The sequence below is a fragment of the Gadus morhua genome, chromosome 7 (genome assembly GCF_902167405.1).
Source record: "Gadus morhua chromosome 7, gadMor3.0, whole genome shotgun sequence".
In the NCBI taxonomy this organism is placed as follows: Eukaryota; Metazoa; Chordata; class Actinopteri; order Gadiformes; family Gadidae; genus Gadus; species Gadus morhua.
Window position 1 is genome coordinate 26,934,040 of NC_044054.1, and position 15,131 is coordinate 26,949,170.

At 47.5% G+C, this 15,131-nt stretch overlaps 1 protein-coding gene across 1 annotated transcript in view; it reads left to right on the forward strand.

Moving 5' to 3' along the window:
* Window positions 1-11,364, forward strand: part of epha2b (eph receptor A2 b) — a 28,645-nt gene extending 17,281 nt beyond the window's left edge. Inside the window, exons 6-17 of the mRNA XM_030361777.1 lie at window positions 55-185; window positions 632-800; window positions 1,239-1,335; window positions 2,245-2,300; window positions 2,477-2,602; window positions 3,425-3,610; window positions 4,021-4,082; window positions 4,503-4,712; window positions 5,755-5,904; window positions 6,179-6,372; window positions 6,873-7,028; window positions 9,490-11,364. Coding sequence (XP_030217637.1) covers window positions 55-185; window positions 632-800; window positions 1,239-1,335; window positions 2,245-2,300; window positions 2,477-2,602; window positions 3,425-3,610; window positions 4,021-4,082; window positions 4,503-4,712; window positions 5,755-5,904; window positions 6,179-6,372; window positions 6,873-7,028; window positions 9,490-9,598 — 1,646 coding nt within the window. The 3' untranslated portion in view covers window positions 9,599-11,364. The remainder of the gene's footprint in view (window positions 1-54; window positions 186-631; window positions 801-1,238; window positions 1,336-2,244; window positions 2,301-2,476; window positions 2,603-3,424; window positions 3,611-4,020; window positions 4,083-4,502; window positions 4,713-5,754; window positions 5,905-6,178; window positions 6,373-6,872; window positions 7,029-9,489) is intronic.
* The last annotated feature ends 3,767 nt before the right edge of the window (window positions 11,365-15,131 follow it).

The following is a 15,131-nucleotide window of genomic DNA, read 5'->3' on the forward strand; positions in this document are numbered from 1 at the left end:
TGTTGCACCGTCCGTGATGGTTGTTGCTTCATGCTCGTCTCTCGGCGCTCCTAGATCCTCCCACGGTGACGTCCATGCGTCTAGACGAGAGGAAACCCACCAGCCTCTCCCTGTCCTGGGTGGTGACCCCTCGGCACCGGGCCCCGCCCAGATCCTTCCGCTACGAACTCACCTACCGCAAGAAGGTACAGCAGCCCCGCAACCCGCCCTGGTCCTCACTGCACGGCACCACGCCGTCATGTCGTTAGCATCCATTAGTTTGCATAAGAACGTCTTAATGGCGTTCAATGTTTAGTTCAATTTGTAGTAATGTATTGAGAAACGTGGGTTATGTGCACTGTTAATGTTAGTTAAATAAAAGTTAGAAAATATATATATATATTCCGTATTATAGATCAAATGTTATGGACTAGACAGAGACTAGTTTGGGTCACCTCTTATGTGGATTTTGGAAAATGTAATTTACCTTGGAACAGTACGGTGTAACGTTTGTTGTGTACAATTGCCGGGTTGACAATATAAAGTACGAACATAAACTTTTCAAATAACTTTTGAGAATATTGCAAAGTGGAGCCGACATTTGCAATAAATCTCCCACGGTGACCGTCCTGACTCTGGTCCGATCCGACAGGACGACAACCTCAACATGACCACCTACACAGTGCTGGTCCTGGACAGGACCTCGGTGCGGGTCAGCGACCTGGCCCCCGCCACCACCTACCTGTTCAGGGTCCAGCCCATCACGGAGGGGGGAGCCGGTGGCGCCAGCATCGAGGACGAGTTCAAGACCCTGGCGGACGGTAACACAAACTTCCCAGCTTGCTTTGAACTAAGCTTGGCTTCTATTCCTTGTCTATGGCGGCACGATAATGACAAAAATAATGATTGTTTATTTTGACCGATATTGTGATCATGAATATTCATTGGGATTGATAGATTATCGATTTAATGAATCATCCGGTGGGGCCTACTTTATGAAAAAATAAATTGATTATACTAAAGCAATTGCTGAGTTATAACTGTTTTAATTGGATTTCATTGTAACAGGCGTACACATTGTGATGTATTTATGCTTATATGATAAATAAAATAAAATAAGCAAGGTAATAATGAATTGAATCTTTCACGATAGGCCAATTGAAGAGGCCAACATCTTGATTTCCATTTATAATATGAAATCTATTCTCGTCTGTTGAGAAAGACGTTCAAAACTAGTTATGTTGGATGTCTCTCAACAGCCGAAGCACCGAACTACACCACGGCCATCTTCTGGAGTGTGGTCGTTGCAGCCGCCGTGTTTTTCATCGTAGCTGTGGTTCTGTTTGTGCGCCAGCGGTAAGCACACTGGCCACCGCCTGGTACTACCAACTCTCTCTCTCTCTCTCGCTCTCTCTCTCTCTTGCTCGCTCTCTTTCTCTCTCTCTCTCGCTCTCTCTCTCTGTCTCGCTCTCTCTCTCTGTCTCTGTCCCTCTTTCTCTTTCTTTCTTTCTCTTGCTCTCTCTGTCTTTGTTTCTTTCTCCTTCTCTTAATCTCTCCATCTCTCTCCCTGACTCTTTCTCTTGCTCTCGCACTCTTTCGCTCTCTCTCTCTTTCTCTTCATACTCTTTCTCTTGCTCCCTCGCTCTCTTCTCTCTCCCTCTCTCTCTGTGTCTCAACCTCTTCCGTTTCGACATCTATCTTTTTTTATACTTCTGAAACAAACATACTCTCTTTCCACTTACCCTCCACACACACAAGGGAAATCTAACATTGTGGGGGATTTATTTTCAACGTTCTGCACATATCTTTCCCCCCCTCCTTTTGTCTTACTTGGTAACTGTGTCCGGGGCGCAATTGAAGGGCCCTCCAACCGGCCTTGTCATCGCCCGCCACTTATTCCCTAGTTAGCGGCGGGGCCATTGAGCAGGAAGGGGCCCCGGAGTGGGCCTTCGTTGTGGGCGATAAGACGCGCCCGGGGACTTTGTAAAGGTGACCCTGTCCTGCATTGTGTGCGGAGCGGCTCTGCGACCGCCAGCCCTTCTGTGCTTTAATCGGCTCAGCAAACACAAGTCGGACGGCAGACTTTATCCGAAGGGGGCCGCCGGCTCTCTCTCTCAAAGCAGCCAGCCCGGCGTCTTTATGAGGCTGCCAGGGACGTGTTTCGGTTGCTATGCGGCCGTGTGGGTTTCTTTTAATGAAACAAAAGCGGTGTGTATACAATGTATTTGAATACTAACAGGCTTTGGTTCTGTGTTCTTTATTCAGCAGGAGGAACTCTCACTCCCGGCAAGGACCTGAGGACGCCTATTTCTCAACCTCAGGTAAACAGAAGAGAGCGCGTCATCTTTGTATATTCTTCTTATTAAGTAATACTATTATTATTCTGCCTCTCTGTTGTTTGCCCCCGACCGCTTTATTTATTTTTAGGCTTAGTCTTCTATACACAAATCCTGACTCTCTCTCTCTTCCCCCCCCCACCCCCTGCCCCCCACTCCAGAGCAACTGAAGCCCCTGAAGACCTACGTGGACCCCCACACGTACGAGGACCCCAACACGGCCGTCCTCAAGTTCGCCAGCGAGATCCACCCCAACCACATCACCAAGCAGAAGGTCATCGGAGCAGGTGAGCCCGTCCGCCTCCCCCCACACCGAAACACCGTCCTACTCCCCCGGCCGTGTGTGAACCCTCTCCCTTCCCGACCCCTCGCCTCGCCGAGCAGCGCCTGCCGGTGGAGGGAGGCTGCGCTGTTGGTTTTGGCCCCGATCGAGGGATCACACCCTCGGTCGGGCATGGACGCCGAAGGGTTGAGCGTTACATAAGATCTGATATCGTGTATCCAGTGTAATGATATGACAGAGACACTCACACACCCTGGGTTCCCGTCCACAGGGAAGACTTCCACTGTGACGTGACATCTGATCTCCCCAACACCAAACCCGCTCATGGCTCACCAACACACACCATTGTTGATGCACACACACAAACACACAAAGGCACATAGTCACACAATCACCGACTCACATGGATGCACACACACGGAACCCCACACCGTCGCGGACGCACATGGCTGCACACACACACATACACACACACACACACACACACACACACACACACACACACACACACGGATGCTCACACAGAGAACCCCACACCGTCGCTGACGCACATGGCTGCACACACACAAACACACACACACACACAATCCCAAACGCACACACCTCTGTGCAAAACAGCCCGTGGCAAAACAGACCGGAGGAGACTTCCTTGTTTACTTGTTCTCGGTTTCAAAGGACACCCTGACACGGAGCGCGAGAGCGGAGAAGATAAAACACGCAGATGGGAAGAGAGCTCTGTTATCATAGGCTTCAGTTACTCAATCAGCCTCTTCCTCTCTCTCTTCCCCCCCCCCCCCCCCCCCCCCCCCCCCCCCCCCCCGCCCAGGCGAGTTCGGCGAGGTGTTCCGTGGGATCCTGAGGGCCCCTGGGAGGACGGAGGGGCCGGTGGCCATCAAGACCCTCAAGCCGGGCTACTCGGAGAAGCAGAGGCAGGACTTCCTGTCGGAGGCCTCCATCATGGGCCAGTTCTCCCACCAGAACATCATCCGCCTGGAGGGGGTGGTGACCAAGTGTAAGTAGCCCCCGCTGGCCCGTGGCTGGTGCACCTGCGCCCGGCGTTAGTTGATTCTCTGCATGGTCCCCTTCTTGGGGGAACATGGGGGAGTGGGGTGAGGTTGGGGGGGTGTCCTCTGTTATGTTTCCAGATTTTTTACATTTAATTTGTTTACATAATTATACATTTTAACTATTGTTAGGATTTCATTATTCTTTCATTCTTTGGGATGTCAGCCCTATTTTACTGCCCTCACTTTTTCTATTTGTATGAGTGAGATACCTATTTATAGATATATATATATATATATATATGTTTGCCTCGTTTCTACCTTTTCTGCTCCGCAGTAACAATGACACCCCACCGGTCCTGTTTGGGTCGTTTGGGTTCAGCATGTGATTCTGTATTTTGTGTCTGTTTGGATGCAGTCAAACACGCCATGATCGTGACGGAGTACATGGAGAACGGGGCGCTGGACAAATACCTCAGGGTGAGTGGTCCCGTCGGCTGGGAACGAGGAACCGTCCTTGTACAACTTCCTGTGATTGTCATTGTGGACGCAGTGTTTACAGCGCCTACCGCACGGGGGGCCCCCACCAGGATACAACCTGCGACGCACGAATGCACACACACTTACACATCTCATGAATGATGGTTTCTAGGTTTCGATAGACGCACACGCACGCGCGCACGCACGCACGCACGCACGCACGCACGCACGCACGCACGCACGCACGCACGCACGCACGCACGCACGCACGCACACACACACACACACACACACACACACACACACACACACACACACACACACACACACACACACACACACACACACACACACACACACACACACACACACACACACACACTGCTATCTCCTGACGGTTCCTGTCCCCCCCCTCTGTAGGATCATGATGGGGAGATCCCCTCCATCCAGTTGGTGGGCATGCTTCGGGGCATCTCTGGGGGCATGAAGTACCTCTCTGACATGAGCTACGTGCACCGGGACCTGGCCGCCCGCAACATCCTGGTGAACACCAACCTGGAGTGCAAGGTGTCCGACTTCGGCCTGTCCCGGGTGCTGGAGGACGACCCCGAGGGCACCTACACGACCAGCGTACGTAGCTTTGACGTGCCTCTGAAGTCTGTTGTCATCCAATGGAAATTAAGTGTTTGAGATTGGAGGTGAACTTCCAATGGACTGTTTGAATATTTAGTGTATTTTGTTAAATGTCCATATGACCCTTGATAAATTCAGACACAGATATGAAGGATTTTATTGATCCCACGTGAAAATTTGTTGTTATGGTTGCTCAGTTCAAGACAGAAACACCCAGCAAATAGAAACAAAACTAGAAATATGACCACAAAATACAATCGGGATATAAATACTCTAAAGACAGATCTGATATGCATTTAACCAACAACAGAATGTAATAGAATATCGGTTTATTTGTAACTGAACTTAGGTAAAGTATGTGACTCCAAAGTGAAGTAAAGTGTCTATTAAAGGTGTATTGAATGCATATCGCTCACATCCTCTGGATAGGATAACTAAGTAAAAGGGCTGAGACCAAAGTTACTTGAGTTAAAATTACATGACAGTTCAGAGCGACTCCCTTCCGGGAGTGAGAGGTGTGAAAGAGTCAGACGGCCACAGGAATGAAGGATTTCCTGTGGCTTTCTATGGAAGCCTCTGCTGCCGAGAGTCGGCTGGTGAACGTACTCCTCTGTTCTGACAGTAACAATTAATCCATCAATTAAAATAGTCACGCTGCTTTGACTTGTAAATCAGATTTAATTTCAATTTAAATTAATTATTTATTGGCGCTGCCATAACTTAAGCTGTGGGTAAAAAAAACAGTAAAAAAATTCAATAAGGGTACATTAATTAACCATTTATTAACATTAGCAAATGCAGTTGTAACAATTACAGTATAGAATAAGCATTGGGGTTAAGGTTAACCTTTACCTCAACCCTATTCAATGTTTAAAGTTAGTTAACATGAACAACATAACTTTGGTTAACATGAATATCATAAACTAAGTTAACACTAACACTATTCGTAAAAATGAACACCACCTAACCCATGTTAATAAACGCTTCATTAGTGCAGCCTTACTTGAGTGTGAATGTGATTTTTTTTTTTTTTTAACAGGGCGGCAAAATCCCCATTCGCTGGACGGCCCCCGAAGCCATCGCGTACCGCAAGTTCACGTCGGCCAGCGACGTGTGGAGTTTCGGCATCGTGATGTGGGAGGTGATGGCCTTCGGCGAGAGGCCATACTGGGACATGAGCAATCACGAGGTACGATCCCGTTACCATAGCGACCCGAGGTACCCTCACCGGAGGGGCCTCGTTCGCCCAGCGCTCGTCATCCGACCCGTGTGCTGTGATTGGTCCACTCGCTAAAACCCCGAAGGAGAACCAACACGGGTTCACGACTGCATCGACGCGTCTAAGGGGTCACCGCGGCGCATCGACGTGGGACCATAACTGAGCCTTTAGATTTAGGATACCAATACAAGTGTCACACATGTGTCAAGACGTTGGTGGACTAACCAGAGGGCGTGCTTGGCAGGTGATGAAGGCCATCAACGAGGCGTTCCGGCTGCCGGCGCCCATGGACTGCCCGTCAGCCGTCTACCAGCTGATGCTGCAGTGCTGGCTGCAGGAGCGCGCCAAGAGGCCTCGCTTCCCCGACATCGTCAGCCTGCTGGACAAGCTGCTGCGCAGCCCTGACTCCCTGAAGACCATCGCCGACTTTGACCCCCGGTATGAGAGAGAGAGAGAGAGGAGCGACACACACACACACACACACACACACACACACACACACACACACACACACACACACACACACACACACACACACACACACACACACACACACACACACACACACACACACACACACACACGGTGGAACGGGAATGAAACGTGTTGAGTTTTGCCGCCAATGTAATTTTACTACTTGAGGCTCATTTGATGACTTCAAATCGTTGTGTTGTCATTGTGTGCAGGTATGCGTCGGTTTTGTGTGTGTGTGTGTGTGCGTGTCAACATGTAAGAACGTGAAAGTGTAAGAGATGACGAAATGTAATTGCAACTCCCCTCCTGGAACCGCACCGACTGGTTCCTCAACACCGTTCCACTGACACGATAATTACAGCCCTCTGTCGTCGACCTTTCCTTGCCTTGCCTTGCACGCCGGGAGCAAGGCACTGTGCGCCGCGGTGGGGTCACGGGGTTCACGCTCGTGTCCTTCTGTCCAGGGTGTCCATCCGCCTGCCCAGCACCAGTGGCTCGGACGGCTCCCCGTTCCGCTCGGTGTCGGAGTGGCTGGAGTCCATCAAGATGAGCCAGTACAGCGAGAACTTCGCCTGCGCCGGGATGGTCACCATGGAGCAGGTGCTGCACATGAGGAACGAGTAAGTAGAGGCCGCGGTGTGCTTTTTAAAAGGGGACCTGACTGAGTAGGGTCACATGACCGGGGGGGGGGTCACAGGGGTCGGTTTAGCTCATTGACTAGTAACCGGACGGTTGCTAGTTCAATCCCAAGCTCCTCCTAGCTGTAGTGTCGAGGTGTCCCTGAGCAAGACGTGCATGGTTGACTCCGTGTGTTGTGTGTGAAATGTTGTAAGTCTTGTAAGTCACTTCAGATCAAAGCATCTGCTAAATGCTCTAACTGTAAACGTTAAAAATGTAAATGACCAAACAAAAGCGCTTACCCCTTCGTTAGTTGAAGGGATACTTAACATTTAGATAATCTGTGTTATAATGAAGCTGTAAATTATAAATATGTATATTATGTAATAGTAGTCCTGCAGTGGTAAGCAGCCTCTGCTTTGCTGAGGCCACATCACCACCACCGTCCTACACTATTTTCCAATAACAGGACACCACAGTGTGGTTTATCCGCGTATACCGCACTTACCAACAATGATTCGATAAGAGTTACTTATCAGCTATAATATATATTTTTTCCCCATGAACTTGAAAAAAATTGCAAGGCACTGAGCATATTGTCTTTGCGTTGTCAAGAAAACGTCTGTCATCTAATGTTGGATTTGTCGCACCCTCATTGGGAATCCTTAAAAGGCAGCAGCTTCCTGTTATGGCAAAATAATGCTGACCCGTGGAACGTTATTGACCAATCCGAATCAGTATTCCACAACGCTGTGCTATATTAAAAGCTATTTTTTGCATTGTTTTAATAAAACGTTTTAATGTGCCAAAAGCACATAGGGTGTTTGGTCTCGGCTACAAAATAAAAACCCCAAAGAAAAACCAAAACGACTGAGGAAAAGAGTGGCAGCCGGGTGGCAGCGGCTTGTGGTTTCCTCCTGCTCCCTCGTCCCTCCGTCTGTCCACCACTCTCCCTCTCTCCCAGCCCTCCACCCACAGTGCTGCGAGTCCCGGGCAGCAGCAGCCGCTTTCCACCCAAACCACCGGCTGTGCAGGGCCGGTTTAGGACAAGGGCCTTTTGTGGGTCTCTCTGACATTAAAGACGGGAAGAACGGAAAAGAACAGAGAGAAAATAGAACGGGGACCAGAAGGCACTGGGAAACAACAAGGGTAGTAGATCGACCAGATGGGAGAATGTACAAAAAAATCGACAAAAAACAATCCCCCCGGAAAGCAGTCCCGTTTTTGAGAGTTCGGAAAGAGTGTCCCCCCCCCCTCCCTGCCCCCAGGTTATCAAATCAGCGGGGAGAAGCGTAGCAGAACCACGGCGGTGACACCGCGGTCGACAGAGTCCCAATAGTCCCCTAAAGTTAGAGCGGGGCCGATCGCGAAGGCACCAGGACTCAACCCTCACCACATGAGAGAGAGAGAGTCCTGACGCGGGCGATCCGCTCCGACCGAGGCAGTGATGCCAGATGACACCCGGGTCACAAAGCAGACGCGGCGGGGGCCTTTGAAGCGGGTGGCGGGTGCGGTGCTGGTGGGACCGAGGCCCCCCCGGAGTCTCCCATCTGGATTCATCTGGGAGCCCTCGCTAACCAGAACCAGCCAGCTATTTACGACCCTCCCTCCGGTCGCCAGACGAGTGATTCATGGTCGACTGGGATAATCCTTGTTAGGTAATTAAGGGCGGTGATTAGGGCTTTGAGTATGGGCCTGCCATCGGCGTCTCACCCTCCAAAACAACCCCCGTACCCCCTGTTCCTTGGGCCACTCATTAGAATAGTTGCTCCCTGGTGGTAAGGGTGGGGGTCCAAGGCTTTACTTGTTGTAAAGATTTGGGTTTGTTGCATTGAAATAGTAGTTATGATGTCAAATCTGGATGTATACCACTGTTCATTCACTGTCATTCTTTATCACACCAGTGGGTCAGTAGGTCACATGGGTGTTGGCCGATGGGTAACCTTGGACACCGCAGTCTTATTGCGCTATAGCAGGAGATATGGGCGGGGGTGGCACCGATCCCGGGCCGGAAAACAAACCATGAAAGGGGCGGAGTTACGCCTTGTTTACTTTTTCGAGATATTCTCCCCAAGAGGGACCGATTCGCCCGACTGGATGGAGCTTTCAGAAGGGGATTTTCTACACTGACCAGTCTAAATGATGTTAATTTGAAACAGACCCTTTTCTAAGAATGTCCGAGCCGGGACAGGATGTTTAAGCTTGTTTTCCCATTGGGAAAATTGTACTAGTGCTGGCCAAGTTCCTGTACTTCTGCCTCCAGCAACATGATTGGAAGAAACAATTACGACGTCAAAAGCCTCGTTTGCCCAGATTTGGTGGCCTGCTATCAGACTTAACAGTTTTACTCTTTGTGAGACTAGCCAGTGGGTGATAATACGGTTGGGCCTGTTGAATCCAATTTTTTTGGAAAGAGGAGTGGACTCACTCTTGTCTCTCTCTACTTGTCTCTCTCTCTCCCAGGGATATCAAGAACATCGGAGTGAGACTCCCGGGCCACTTGAAGAGGATCGCCTACAGCATCCTGGGCTTGAAAGACCAAACCAGCACTCTGAGCGTCTTCGCCATGTGACACTCGCCATCAATGGAGCAAGAGGGGGGAGGGGGGAGGGGGCGGGACACACTGAGCGAGTACGCCCCCGCGTCGCTAGGGAAACCCACGGGGCCGTCAGCCAATCAGGAGACGAGCTGCAGGGACAGCTCTTGATTTCGCTGATTCAGACGCAAAGGCAGCAGCAAGCCCTACAGGAAATAATGCAGCGACAAATATAGCATGTATATACACATAATTACACAAAGATCACAAGAGCGCGGCTTCGGCATTTTTCCCCTACAGAAGAGTGCCTGTGGTTTACGTATGGTGAGATACTAATAATAAACCAGGCTGGCTCGGTGTCGACGAATGGAAGGATCTAGGGTTACCCCCCCCCTCCTACCCCCCCACCGCCTCCGCACTCCCCCCATGGTGATGATGTCATCCTGGCATCTCTCTTAATTGGCACTTTGGTCTGTTTCCTCCGGTAAAAAGGGCGGAGCCACGGTAAGCTTGGGCTGGCCAGAAACAAAACCTGGAGCGATTGCCGTGCTCGGTGTTATCGGCAATGCCTTAGTGCTACCGAATATTAAGCTATGATCCTATTGTTGATTTAGTATGAGAAGACACACACACACACAGACACACAGACACACACAAACACGCACGCGCGCACACATAAGGTACTCTACATGTACAGTTTCTTGAGACTTGTTATAAGGCTATTACCTAACACATTCAATCAATAATTTGAACATTTTCCTGTAGCACTTCAGTAAAGCATCATTTTTGTTTTGAGGGGGTTTCAATCTAAGTCGAAATCTTACATGATAACATGTACAACTGGATGCAGCATTGACATATTTTGAGATTTTTTGATCTTTTTTTTCCTGGCTGTAGCATATCTATGATGAGCAATAGGTTGAAGTTATCTTTCATAATTAGACCTCCTAATAATGCATAATCAATATGGGTATTGGGTTTAGAATCCGGGCTCTTGATGATTTTGATATCCTGATTGATTTAAGTTGTCTCACGATTTCTTGGTTCATTGAGGTTTGCCATGCGCAGAGCTGAGAGGAATAATCTTAATTTAACTGGCTCATCATCCATATCTGGAATGGTTCCCAGTTACCATTTGAATCAATCAAAAGGCCCAGTGAACCCATAGGGTTCCCATGGGCTTTTCTACATTGTGAATTGGTTTCAGTGTGTTTTCAAATGGATCTTCTCTCAGAGCTCTGAATCTATATGACTGCAAAACCGTTTTTTACTGATGTACACCTTCCTTTACTTGAATTTTTGTGTACTTTTTCTATATATCAATATTTTTTTAATGTAGTGGTAGAGCCATTTTTGGAAAAGGGATTATTTTTTCTTGTTTCTCTCTGCTGCAGTTGTATTTTCTTTATTTTACTACATTTTGTATGAATTTACTATTTTGCTTATTACCAAACTTGTTCATCACTGTGTGTATCTTAGGTAACTGTAGTCCCAAGGAAGACTTCTAATGTTTGCTGCCTTTTGGGACATTTCAAGGAATCAATTGAATATGTTATCTCCAGTTCATCAATCAAAAGCCCTCCTTTTGCCCTTTTGTTTTATAGTATATTTAATAGCTTATTTATTTTTCCCTTTTATTTATTTGTCACAAAAACATTGAACAGCGATTGAGAATTGGAGGCTATGTCCACAGAATCTAAATTACAATTACGTTCATTATGTACATTGTGTTCAAAAATTCTCAGAGAATTACATTTTCTTCACTACGTTTGTTGAGAAATAAAATATTTTGAATAAAAAAAGGTATTGTTTTCTTTTGTATAATTCACACCAAAGAAGCAAGTTTATGTACATAAACCTCGTTATATAGACAGTTATATAGACAGAACTTATCTAACTTTCCTTATCGTAATGCTATTCCCAATCCTACTTAGACAAATATTGTATTGTGTACTGAGTGTTTGTGTGCTTATTAAAAACACACAACATCACTGCCTGGGGAGTTGACCCACTCCCATGACCTTGTTGTGAAATTGTTATGGTGGCCGTGGGGAGTCTGTGCGTGTGTGTGTGTGTGTGTGCGTGTGTGGGGGTGTGTGTGGGAGAGAAGGATGGGGGGGGGAGATAAAGACAACCGATATATGCCTGTGTGCGAGGGAAAGAGAGAAATGACTTGCATGTGTGTGAGGGTGTGTGTACGTGTATATGTGCGCGTAAAGTGCTGTGTTTCACATGGAGGCAAAATGGTCCACATTAGAGTGCATTAAGGTGTTGAACCTTCACCTAAAAACCAGTTTTGCATACAGCTAATGGGAGCAGACCTACTCATTACCTTCAGCATTCCACCTTGAGAGGCCTAACACACTAATCTCCCTTTATCTTTGACCTTGCTGTGCAGTCCCCACCAAGACGCCTTTAGATTAATGTGTTCAACTAATCATCTCAAGCATTCCACAGATAAGAGAAATGTGCGTTAAGAACCTGGTCAATATGGAGATTATTTATTAATCTCAGGGACGGCAGGACTGGTAAATAAAAAGGAGACAGAAGCCACGGCGGAGCTCCACACAGAGAGCCATAGTGGATACTGTCCTTGAGGCTTGCTCCTTGTCCCAGTGGCTTTCTGAAGGAATGTCATGTCTTGAAATAGTCCTGGCTTTGAGTGGCGACAAGAACCCAACAACGTCTTCCACCGGTCTAATATGACAGCATTTAACGTTTTGTTTTTAAGTATTCATTTGAGTGAATTAAAAGAGGCTGTGCTTAGTTTGATGGGAATGCATTTATGTCTATGTAATGAAAACCAAATGTGACTGAAGCTTATATCAGCGTTGTTTATCAGTCGCTGTTATTGAGGGTATAATTTGATTGTCTGCACACTGAAGGCAATGAGTGTGTGTCGTAGTCTAGCGTCTGTCATTAAGACTGAAATGAGAGGGATTCACAGAGGGAGAGAGAGAGAGAGAAAGAGTGTGCGAGAGAGAGAGAGAAAGAGAGAGAGAGAGAGAGGGAGAGAGGGAGAGAGAGAGAGAGAGAGAGAGAGAGAGAGGGAGAGAAAGAGTGTGCGAGAGAGAGAGAAAGAGAGAGAGAGAGAGAGAGAGAGAGAGAGAGAGAGAGAGAGAGAGAGAGAGAGAGAGAGAGAGAGAGGGAGAGGGGGAGAGAGAGAGAGAGAGAGAGAGAGAGAGAGAGAGAGAGAGAGAGTGAGAGAGAGAGAGAGAGAGAGAGAGAGAGAGAGAGAGAGACCACAATAGCAGTCTGGTGGTTGGTGTGGAGGCTGAGCATTCTGAGGCCTGTGCTTCTATTTAAAGGCCTTGTGGATTCTTCCACACAGGGGGCGTGGCTCTACTCTCCTATCTCTTCCCTGCTGTCTTGTTTTCTTTTGTTAAAAGTTCAATAAAAGAGAATGCAATGTTAATTTGTAGCCTCTTCCCTTCGCTGGTGGGTATTTGATTTTCGTTTGTTGTTGTTGTTGTTATTGCTACGCTTATCCTTCGTAGTGTGTTGAATACTAAAAGACTGAATTTGAAGGAATTTATATTCATACTTATTTTAGCAATGGTTTCCTGACCAAACATATCCTCACAATTTGGATCTATTTTAGTCCTTCGTGCATCTCCTCTCTCTGCTCTTCTGCCCAGCAAACCTCAGGGGCCTTTTAAAGAATACTTGCACATCTCTGTAGCTGTTCCTTAAAGAGTTATATTTCCTTATTCCATATCCTTTGAAAAATCAGTTAAAGTGACAATGTTGAAGATCTTCATCGAAATAAATCTCTGTTCGGTCACAATCTATCAGCGGATGAGGTAACACAATGGTGATTGAGCCTATGGTCCAATGAGGAAAGCCCTTGCAATTGCAGTATTGTTCAAACTGGGTGTTGGTGGCTACACTGTTTGTATCTCTGGGAAAACAATCCTGCTTATTGCCAAGGTGTCGCCAAAGAGAGATTAAACAGAATTTTAAACAGAAATCATCGTGAATAAATATAAAAATATATATATTTAATTTTATAAATTTAAACTAAAATGGAATTGGGGAAAGGAAATGCAGTGATTGCCACAGCCCGGAGAAAGCAATCCTAGAATACACCGGAGTTGTGTCTGTTCTTCCTGTGCGAGCACAAGGCAGCTCCACACAACCGGCCACTGGCTGGCGATTCAAATGAGATGTCCGTGGCAGAAACACTAGCCCCTGTTGATACAAGTCCTGTCGTCCTTTGTATATTTTCAAACTGTCTGTCTAATGTGATCCATAGGCCTGACCCTGCCTTCGCCGTAGCCCATGTTGCTCAGTGTAAATAAACCCTGACAAATGGAACTAGAGAGCTCTGTTAACATGGGGCTTGTTTATCCTCCACATCAACTACTCTCCACCAGTTAACGGCTCAGACAGGAGTTCATGTTTCCTGAGAGGTAAAATAACAGATTAAGACGTTTGCCCTCTCTCTCTAAAGTTAGCCGGGGAAGTTGCTCCAAGGTCTGGCCCGGGTATTGTAGCCATACTTTGTTTCTCCCCCAGACCTTTATAAGCAAAAAAACTAAATTGGAGTCCTTTTGAGCCTTGCAGCTACCCCAGCTACCCCCCCCAATAATGAAGCAGAATCGTGCTCTGCAAACACTTTTTTTTTTACTGCGAGCTACATGGGTGGTTTAGACTTCCCCGACCCATATGGATCTCAGATGCCACCGGATTACCTCGGTACCTTCCCGCGGGCCCTGGGAATAAACGGAGGAACCCCCACAACATCCCGGGACGTCGAACAACCATAAAAACATAATAAACACCGTAAGGCCATGTGTCCCCGTGTGTCCCACGCTCGTACAGCGTGACGCGTCTTCTCTTCACTTAATGCCCCCCCCCCCACCCCCCTTTCACCTCTTCCCCTCCCCGCCCTCTCTCCCCTGTGTTTCAGTCTGTCTCCGTGTGCTATGGGGGCCATTCATCGTCCTCTGCACAACATGTACCACAGCAGATAATGAGGGTCATTAAAGCAATTAGAGACTGAAGGGGAGGCTTATTTAGGCCCTGAGGCTCCATAGACCCAGTGGAGCTGAGGTGGTCCACAGCCCAAGCTCTGCTAGTGCTTATAGGAGAACCGGGGCTGAAATGTTCTCATTTCTCATTACAGACCCATTCGCGCAATTTCCTATCAGCGTAGAAGTCTTAGAAGAGCTGTGCCACTGCTGTAGGCGATGGCATTGCTATAGCCCAGACCAAAATCTGTTTGTTTGATTCCAGAGCTTATTTTGGGGGGGTTTGGGAGAACAAGGCAACCTTTATGTGTTTCTGATCCTAATGTCCTGTTCACCTGTGGATCTGAGGGAGGAGAACAGGCCCGGGCAGATACAACACAGATCAAGCATCCGATGTCATGGGAACTGGGAACAATTTGGGAACACATTGATCTGCAATCTTTAAGTAAAGTAAAAAGGGTATTCGTTTTGTGAAATTAGTTTAGTAAAGTATGTAGTAAAGTCATATAGTCAAGTATTTAGTCAAGTATTTAGGAAAGTCATATCGTTGAGTTAGTTAGTAAAGTATTTAGTGAAGTTCTTTAGAAATGTATTCT